The sequence below is a fragment of the Phalacrocorax carbo genome, chromosome 13 (assembly GCF_963921805.1).
Source record: "Phalacrocorax carbo chromosome 13, bPhaCar2.1, whole genome shotgun sequence".
Lineage (NCBI taxonomy): Eukaryota > Metazoa > Chordata > Aves > Suliformes > Phalacrocoracidae > Phalacrocorax > Phalacrocorax carbo.
In genome coordinates, this window is record NC_087525.1 from 17,663,657 (window position 1) to 17,674,098 (window position 10,442).

The 10,442-nt window shown below is 45.7% G+C and overlaps 1 protein-coding gene across 1 annotated transcript; it reads left to right on the forward strand.

Moving 5' to 3' along the window:
- The first annotated feature begins 514 nt into the window (after positions 1-514).
- LOC104053937 (dual specificity protein phosphatase 13B) lies at positions 515-10,166 on the forward strand. The gene is made up of 3 exons (XM_064465002.1): positions 515-705; positions 1,640-1,860; positions 9,437-10,166. Exons 1-3 carry the CDS (start codon positions 515-517, stop codon positions 9,649-9,651), a joined length of 627 nt encoding a protein of 208 aa, XP_064321072.1. The 3' UTR covers positions 9,652-10,166.
- Positions 10,167-10,442: the final 276 nt, after the last annotated feature.

A 10,442-nucleotide genomic window follows, 5' to 3' on the forward strand; every position in this document is an offset into this window, starting at 1 on the left:
GTCTGTTTCGCTGTGGTAGCAGCAGTGTCTAGAATTCCAGATAGGAACTTGGGAAGTTCATACTGCTACGAAAAAACCTTTAAAACTATAATCATGACATTCCAGTTGACTGTTTGCCATACCTAGAAAGAAGGGTTGAGTAGTCAGGTCAAAATAAGCCTGATGAGGCCCTGAGCCTAGTAGCTGGAAGAAGCTTTAGCTTCCAATTTGACACGGTAATACAAAACTTTATTTAAGAAGCACATGCTTCAAATTCATTGTCTGAACCACAGCATGGGACTATGGGAGCCACTGGACTGTTGTTTAGATTGCGACAGTGTTCTGAGCCATGGCCTCTGCTGTGAAAAGTATATTAACACATGAGAAAGAGACATTCTCTGTCCCAAAGAGCATACTACTGTAACTGCGGGCAAGCTTTGGGAGGGGGTTAAGGCGGGGGGGGGGTGAGAAGGCGACAGGGAGACCTCAGAAACATCTCTGGCTGGTGGTCAATGTCTGCCCTCCATCTTTCAGGATGGCCTGGGACTCGCTGCGCAGCAGGGACTTACTGCGCCCCAAGATCAGAAGTGCCTCAAGCCGGCCGGCCGGCAGCCGGGGCAGTGCAGAAACGCCGTCCCTGGAGGAGCTGCGGCGCCTGCTCTGGACACGCACACACCCCACGGGGCACGTGGATGAAGTCTGGCCAAACCTTTACGTGGGAGACCTGTAAGAGAGAGGGAAGGGTTGGAGATGTTAATGCAGCTCTTAGCCCCACCCTATACACCCTGAAACCATCTACTCTTTTTTTAGAAAGAGCTAGGCACTAACTTGGTGCCTCACAGTAAGTAAGTGTTGAGCAAGGCTGAACTGTGCTTAGGATGCTGTAGCATAGAGCAAAGGCATCCTAAGCATCCCAAAAGAATACTCCCCCTCCTGATTTCTCCTCCTGCATTTGTACAGGAGTCCCCCACTCCGACAGCCTGGCGGGGCCGTGGCATTGGTACCGCAGCGGCTGCGCCAGAGCTAGGTAAAGCAGGATCAGCCTTGTGAGATCCTCGCGTTGCCAGGTGGCACCAGACCCCTGAACCGAGGGATGCTCAGCAGAGGTCACTTGGTGAGAAAGCAAACCAGAAAACTCTTGGCTTGTGCAGAATTATCACCACCACCTTCTTCACTTTTTGTCAGTTGAGGAGAACTACCTAAACTGATGTTTGGGGGGATAAAAATGCAGGAAACGTAAAAATCAGTTCTTGATGAGCCAGTTCTGTTTTGAAGCACTTTGGTGGACACTTCGTACCTCATCAGCCTGTCAGAAAACAGCCACTACTGGTTATTTTATACTGTTATTTATAGTTTTAAGATACATATGAATATAGAAATAAATATCTTTTCTGGTTTTTACTTTTATATTACTTATACTATATATACACTAATACCTTTATATTATATATACTTATAATATTTATATAAGAAAATAATACCAATAAATAGTATTTATACTATAGTATAATTGTATGAATACTATTTATACTATAAAATAACACTGCAATTTTAACACTGTTAAACCTTCACGCAGTTTTAACAAACCGCCCCAGCAGCAGCATGTCCCACCCTGCGCCGTCAGGCAGCAGGCGAGCACAACCCCCCACCCTTCTTCCAGGTACGTCGCTCGTGACAAAGCGCAGCTGAGCCGAATGGGCATCTCCCACGTCGTGAACGCTGCCGCCGGGCGATTTCACATCGACACCGGACCCAAGTTCTACAAAGACCTGCCCGTGGATTACTATGGAGTAGAAGCAGAGGACAACCCGAACTTTGATCTCAGCATTCACTTCTACCCAGTTGCTCGATACATAAGAGCAGCACTGAACTCCCCGAGAGGTAACTAGACCACCCGTGCGTGCTGCAAACCCTCGGCGCAGGAGCCAGGTAGGGCGAGTTATCAAATAGTATTTGGTGTGAACCGCCTGCAGGCGTGGGTAAGAATGGGGATACCCAAACCAAGCAGCATCACGCCTGCCTCCCAAACCCCCACAGTGAGTGGCAGTTCCTGTGTTCCCCTGCAACAGGGAAGGATGCACTGAACAGACTTTTGAAGGGGTTTTCCTATGCCTAGTGCCATCCATTAGCAAACGACAAAACAGCAAGTATCCCTTATTACCTATAGGGACACGCTGAGCTGGGAGGAGGCACGTACACTTTATCCTTTCAAATTAGTGATTGGGTTTAAAATAAAAGCTGGGATGGGGTAAAAAGGCCAAGCATCATATTTGAGTGAGAATAATCAACTATAACGCGCAAATCCTACAAACACAAGATAGGGAAGAACTTGCTAGGAAGAAATGCTGTAGAAGAGACTCTAAGCAACACTGCCAGCTGGGAGATAATGCTGTGCTGTTGCTGGGAGTATAACCTTGAAACAGGAAGATAACCCGCAAAATCCTTGGACTCAACACGGGCCAGCTACAATGCTAGACGGCTGAGGCTAGTTGGGGGATCATTACTATTAAGGACAAACCTTCACAAAAGCAAGTCTCGCTGTGCCACAAAACTGCACAGATACCCACTCAAAAGCAAGTGGAGTTATTAGGAGACCAGTTATGCACTCAGCAGACTGTTTTGCTTGTGTCATGGTGAGCTTTAATATCAATGAGGGTCCTAAAATACTAACTAGCCAGCTTAATCATACGCAGCTAGCAGACCGGACCTACCCCGTACAACCTGGGAAAGGGAGACCCAGTAACTGAGAACAGTGCACCTCCGTGCTAGATATCTCAGGGTTCACTGCGATTTGGAGGGCGCTTAGAAAGTGTTTGCCTCTGAGAAACTGAGGGCTGCATTTGGGTTTCAAAACAGCTAACCTATCTGGGGAATTTGGATCCGCACCCGTTTCTATCACAGCACACGCTATTTGCAATTGAAGTCGTTATGGTGGTGCTCCAGAGAAAGGTAAGATCCAAAATCTTTTTATGCCTGTGTAAAAAGTAAAAAAAAAGCTCCAAATCAATTGACAAAAGACAGAAAACAACAGATGAATCGTAGTGGCCACAAAAGCAAACAAAACCAGTGCTTTGCGAGATGCATGCCCAAATACTGGAAGTTATGAACGCAGAACAAGTTAGGGCCCAAGGCAAACACAATGAACCCATCATGTCTAGGGTACATATTTATCCCCACTGCCTTGCTTTTAGATATTGCTTTACTGAACTCCATATGGAAGCAGGGTTCTGGGAATGGAGACAAGGCGAAATTCAATCATATACAGTCCAGCTGTTGCTGACATTCATCATTTTACAGAAAGTGCAACAGTTTAGAAAATATATAAACAAGATGTTCTGGAAGCATAATTTCCTGTGGTACAGAAATTTAGCAGCTAAATACCCATAACCTGTGCAGGGATGAGACAGGGAGGGGATTGTTACTCACATCATTTAGAAGAAGAGAAAAAACCCCAGCATTTATTATACGCAGTGATGCCGAAAAAAAAAAAATTATACCAGGTGACAGGAGGCCCGTTCATATTAAACTCAGGATGTAACGAGGTACCTCTCTTTGATGGAGAAGTCATTTAAGACTGCCGCTTAACTATTACAAACAAATTCAACTTTTTTTTTTTAAATGGAATTAAATTACCTTTTTCACCTGGGAGGATTAAGTTAAGACTATGAGGCACAAACATATTTAAAACTATGAATCAAACACTCATTAGGATTAAGCAAGAACCATTACTCCCATCATTCTGTTAGTCCACTGTCCACTAACACTACACTGTTAGTCCAGAAAATAACATGGTCAGATTTATTCCAGATTTCTACCCTAGCTGAACAGAATATGTCTTTGATGAGGTAAAGAATTTATTTTTAAGGCAATTTCTTCAACCCAGATGCCAGAGCACGAGCAAAAGGAATCAGGGGAGCGTGCACTCACGTACCCCTAATTGGGAGCCATTCCTGACACAGTAGTCAACGGCTGCATCACACCCTGAATGACTTCCTTCATCAGCTTTGTCGTACGGATTAAGAAACAGAGGCGCTACTACTGCAGCCATGCCACATACGCATTATCTCATGAGCCCTGCTTCCTTGGCTGCCTTTCCTTCAGCACAGCCCCCCTGTTCCTTTGCCCACGTAAGAGAGCTGTTCGGGAAGGGTTAGCCAAGAGCAAGCAGATGCACACTCCGCCCCTTCTCTGCAAGGGAAAACATGGTGTCAGGGAAGTACCGGCCTTCTCCCTCATGCTCATGCTCGAGTGGCAACACCTTGAATACCACTCTTGCCCCTTTGCATGGCCATCTGTACAATTTGCATTTTTCTGGAGAACAGCTAAACCTAAGTGTAAATCAACAGGGTTTGGTAAAGTCTAGCAGAAGAGGGAGGGAAAGACAACTTGAACAGATGAAAGCATGCCATGAAAACTATTAAATGAACACCATGCAGAGAGAAAGGTTTCCAAGTAGAGAGCTTCTCCTTTTATTGACCTCCAAACACGTTTAAAGCAGACAGGTTAAAATCACCCATTAACTTCCTGAAATGGCGAGCCCTCTGAAAGGCATTTCCCTTCTTTCACTTCACTGGAGCGAATGGGAAGTGAGGCTCCCTCTCCCACTGGTGGGAAGGACCGCCTTCTTGGTGGTGGTCATGACAGAAGCTTAACTTAGGAGAAAAGGGTCCTCTCTCTTGACTCTGCCGTAGGTGCATTACACACATCCGTTTCACCTCCCACCCTCCAGCAGAGGACAGCCCTTACCTGTTCCAGGAGGCGTGGGAAGAAGGGACGTGCCACCATTTAAAGCTCTTTGTAGGCTTCTTGCTATTTTCAGCTGTGACAAAATAGACACTTGATTAATCAAGAAACAGACAGTTGGTTCTGTACCTGGCTACGGGATGGTGGCTAAAACGTAGCAGGAGATGAGGGAACCACGGTGGAGTGGGATGAGCCCCCGGGGCCCACTAGCCCAGCTGAGCTCTCCTGGTGAGCAGCAAAATTCCGCTGGATTCAATGGAGCGAGGGCAGCTGGGGCGTTCACTCCGGGTGACGGTCTGGAGCCTGGTCTTAAGCCAAATTAAATCCATCCTGCAAGAAAGCAAGGGCTAGTTCAGGACATTTAGCTAAGTTAATGATGAGTAGCAAAAGGACAATAAGATATTATGTGTTTTAATGACTAATTTGTTCAACAACATTGAATTTCCCAACTTGAACTTGGCCAACAAAGTTGAATGTGCAAACTTTATCCCTAGTGCAAACCCTTTGATGTCAGTACAGTTACAGCAGGCCTGAGCTGGATATAATATCCATAATCCGTTGTTAAAAACCAAGCATTATTGTTCTGCACAAATCCCAGCCAGATGACAGTTATTGTCTGCCTCTGCAAAAAGTAGCTTGAGATGTGCGGCGCAACATTTCAAATAAGGATTGCAAGATTTAATAATGCCAGAAGCTAAGTGCCCCCACTTCTCCTCAATTAATCTCATTATTCCTAGGGGATCCTGTTACATGCTCAGAGAGAAGGTTGCAACATGGCCTTCTAATATGGGATCAGTCCAACTTCCCTTTGCACCACTTGTTAAAACAAACCAGGGTGGGGAAGGCCGATTTGGAGGATGTCAGCTTGTGGCATGGATTCTGTGGTACAGCAGATCTGGTTATAACCTCCTAGCCCACCCCATGACAGGGGCATGTGCCACAGCTGCCTCCGTGACCACTGCTTTCCCAGGCTGTGGTCCAGCAGCCTCCTGGGAACCCGGGCCTCGGTGCTGGGAGGCTGCATCTCGGCTGCCTCCCGTGAGAGGCTGATGCGACGCGCTGTTATTGAGGCCGCTGCAGCCAGCCCACGTGGTGCAGAACGCTTCAGGTGCTGCTCGGATGCAGTACGTCACGGTGGGCTCGGCGTGTCACTTCACCCACTTCCACCTGCTGCCAAGAAGGGTCTGAGCCTGTAAACAGAACCAAAGAGCAACACGGTTCTTGTTTCCTGACTCAAGTTTAACATTTAATTTGTTTGCTACAAATAATCACATAGTAAATTCAAATCTGCTTTCATTAGAGCAATTTTACGTTAATTAAAACATTTCTCGTGACTGATTTATCTGCAAACAGACAGTCACTTTATTGTCAGTGTACCAGCATTTATCACAGCCTCCGTGCGTGGGGAAACAAAGGCTAACAACGTGGAATAAACACTGCACGTGTAACAGAGATAACACACGTGTAGCCTCATGGGAACCGCTGTATTAGAGAGCCACGCAGGTTAGGTCCAAGGTCAATAGTTGGGACTCGTCCAGGTTTTGCGGAGACACCTTCTAGAGCTGGTTGCAGATATTGGAGGACTCTTTTGAAGTGCAGATTATCCAGAGAAGCAGGGAAGAACACTCAGTGCGTTCTTACTCACCACCTCCTCCTCCCAGACAGAGCTAGATGTAAAACTGTAGCATGCCAGCCTGCACAAGCAGGAGTCTGGAATTTGTTCTGCTTTCTGTGCCCCCAACAAAAACACATCAGGCAATATTTAATGGCAGCATCTATACCCCAGCTCGGTTCCGTTCCAGACTGCAGGTGGGGCTGGGCATTTTCCAAAGCAGAAGGCTCCATCTGGGTGGAAAAAAAAAAAAAATGGACCCAAGAAAATTTTTACAGAAATCAGGTTCAGAACAGCAAGTCTCCTGTCCCCCATCCAATTTCTGGCCTAATTTAGATTGAATTTCAAAATATTTAGTGATTCCAAATCAAATCCAACAGCAAAGCCATCTCTTTTTGTTTGGTTGTTTTTTTGTTTGGTGTTTTTTTTTCTCCCTCCTGGTATAGTTCAAACCATAAATTTAATTTATTTTTCTTTTAGTTGTAGAGTGCTGGTAGCTCAGAAGTTTTCAGGCAAAAAAATAAAAAGAAAAAAAATGGAAGCTGTTCTGGTTCCAAGGAAATTTTTCAGAACATGTTATTCCTTGCCTTCTGTTATCTAGGTCGTGCATTGGGGTACATGTCTGGGTTTTCCCAGTCCCTGCCACTACGTTGCTGTTAGGCCGACTGCAAACTACTGAAGCATGGATTTTCCAAAGACCTTTCGGACTTAGTCCTATTCACAGCATTTCTCAAAGGGACTCTGTTACATCCCTCTGAAAATCTCAGACCTGGGTTATTTGGGTCTGAAGTGCCTCCTTTGGGGGAGATAATACAGCATGCATATTCCACAAGGTTGGTGTGAAGGCTAGTGATAGTGCAGCACATCAGGGGAAAAAAGGTGTCTAGTGAAAATGCAAGCTAGCATTATCTTTCAGCAGGCGTGCAAAGCATTTCTCCATATCCCCATAAAGAGTAGGGCTTCACTTCCAAGAATTCCCATGGAGTTAATGGGATTGACACATAGATGTAATTTAACTCGAAGAATGGCATCAGTATCTCAATAAATTCTGTGAAGCTGTATCTGAATGGGAAAACATAAATAGAAATCACTTTATCTTCTAATTCTGCAAAACCGACATTACATCGGAAAAACCTCTTCCTTCCCCCAAAGGTTTCAATGCCCAGTCTGCTGCCACCAAAGCCCTTTTTGCTGCTTCCTTGGAGACTATATTTGTCCCTTTATTTCTACTGAAGACACGTCTATCTTTAGGGCTGAGCTCAGATTTCCCATGCCAGGATAATGAAAGGTGGCTGTGTCACATACATTGTGGAATTCAACACTTCTCTCAACCTGCTGGCCAGAGCAGGTTTTTACAACACATGCTCGCGCTCTCCGAGCATGTGGCTCTGCCATCATCATTAGTCAGAACTGGAACGGTTGCTAAATAAATACTCTGTCACAAACAAAACGGGATTTAAGATGAAAAGCTGTGCACAAAGTACCCAGAATTAACACCCGGGGAGATGGGGGCAATCAGTCTGAGGTGTTTGGCTGGATCTAGGCTTATCATCCAACAAGGATATTTTTGCCTTGCTCCCTGGTAATAGAAATTAAGATGCTGTAAGCACAGACAAAATGAGGAACTAGCTCTGAAAAGCTGTCCGTTCTTTCTACCCCTCCTTACATTTCACAGAGAAGCAGCATCTGAGGTACTTTATTCCACTTCCAATGGAAAAAAAGCAACATGGAATTGTTTTCACTGCTTTTCACCTTTTTCTGGATATAAATTGTACTGTTATTAAATTGCCTTTTTACAGAGCTATACACTTAGTAAACAAAAGACTACAAATGTGACCGTGTAAAAAAATAAAATTTAAAAAAATGCATGTTTCATTTCAAACTTATGAAGATTTCCAGTGAAGAAGTGTTCTGAAATTTTCATGCTAAAAACACATCTTTTTAGCTGCCTTGATGGGAGACAGAGCTGTCCGTTAGGTGGTCAGAAGTTCAAATCTGATTCTTATCACTGGTTACGTCAGTAGTGCCCAATTGCTGAGCCACAGTCTCTGTGAAAAGACTAGATCTGACTGCAGCAAAGGGCAGGAGAGTGTGAAAATTTTCAGGCACAGCTATAATTTAGTGGAACAACAGAACTTTTTTTTCCTCTGATTAAAATTTTCTCATCAAATCATGCAATTTTTTTTCTGCCAGTTGAAGCATTTCACATTATTTACAAGATGTAGGTTTTCAGATTCCAGAATGAGCTCTTTGCTCCAATCCAGAGCGAATCCAGGCTCGCTTACAGCGACATGGAAGGACCCACGATATTAATGAAGATGCACACCTCACACTGAAATCTCCAGGGAACTCAAAACGTTTCATAAACCATTTTTCTAGTGATGACCCAACGCAGCGGGGAGACAAAGGCATTAGGGAGGAACAGTGACTATAGATGTACAGGGTAGGCTATAGAAATAAAAAAGCACAAGCAAGCTGGTGCAAACAGCATGTACGAACAGGCCACTGCTCTTACCGGTAACACCCATTTCCAACACACTTCCAGCAAGGTCTGAGCAGCAGTCAGCACCTCCAGAAAGCATTACTGCCCTGGGCAAAGAAGAAAAAAGAGCTTGTGGAAAACTAGGGGCCTTCTTTGTATCTTGTAATACAGTGAGCACTCCTGAGCATCAGACACTTGAAACCCCAAGTTCCCAGGCCCTCTGGCAGTAAGCAACCCACCACAGCTGCCTGCCATAGTATGGCCTTCAAGTATGAAGACTTGAAGCTTTGCCAGCAAGTACATCACTCCCAAAACCACGTGTGAGCCAGCAGGGACAACAGGCTGGGCAGGAGGGCTAAGGACATGCCATCAGGCTGACGGCGAAGCCCAAACAAGCACAACTGTGGGTCCTGCAATACAGTTGGGAATTTTCTGTCCCCAGCCATTAAAACCCCCGTTGCTCCCCAACAGCACCGCACCAGGTCTGCTCTGCAGGGCTGAGCACACCGGCTGGCTCAGCCCCGATATCAGCCCCACTTCCACCTCTGCTCCAGCACAATCAACCTCACCAGTTGGCCTCCTGGCATAATTGCATTTCTCTCTCTCTCCTTTTTTTCCAGGCAAAGTACTAGTTCACTGTGCAATGGGAATCAGCCGATCTGCAACTCTCGTCCTCGCTTTCCTAATGATCTGTGAAGATATGTCCCTCGCTGATGCAATTCAGACTGTACGCTCACACAGAGGGATCTGCCCCAACTCCGGCTTCCTCAAGCAGCTTCGGGAGTTGGACCTCCAGTTAGGAAGAAGGAAAGGCAGAGGGGCAGAGGCCCGCTAGTGCCTAGGGGGATGTCTACCAGCACCAGACCACGAGATGCTGCCCTCACTGAAGACAGTGCAAGGATGCTGTCAGGACTGGTCTGTAGCTGCACTGAGAAGCTCCTTGGGAACTGGCTAAGCATAAGCAAGCTGGTAGGAGTTCAGTATGTTGTTTTTTTTTTTGGATAAGCCCACTATTTGAAAGAAAATTAAATAAAGAAGGATTCAAAGTGGCAGTTTTGCCCACCTGGGCCTGTTTATTTAACTACCTGTTGGGCAGGGCATAGGGAGCAATTGGGTTTTCATGCAGAATTAAAAAGGCAGCACAGTCAACTTGGAAAAAAAAAAAAAAAGACTTTTTACTTGCTTATGATTGTATTTATATGGCAAGAGGGAAAATGGCTAACCTAGTAAAAAGAAAAAGAAACCATGAGGTTTTTAAGCAAGTCTTTAACATTTCACATCCAGCTGGCATAGGGTGAGACCTCAGGTTTTGCAAGCTGACATGCTCCTTTAGTCTGGCATAGTGACACTCGCCAGGATCCAACTCAGACCCTCTCTATTAGGGGCCATGGAGGCTCTTGCTGGGACCTTCACAAGCCCGTTCAGCTTCAAATCTATGGCAAATACTCAGAACTTAAAAGGACCATGAAAATCCTCAGGAGCTGGCACTGGAGGTCCCAGCCAGAGGCTGCACCCTGGGGCACGCCTATCAACAGCCTCAGAGGGAAGGAAGGTGTCCCCTTGCATGCGTAAGGCAAGGGGCACGCTGCCCACTGATGCACCGGGGGGTGGTGGCAGCGCCAGACA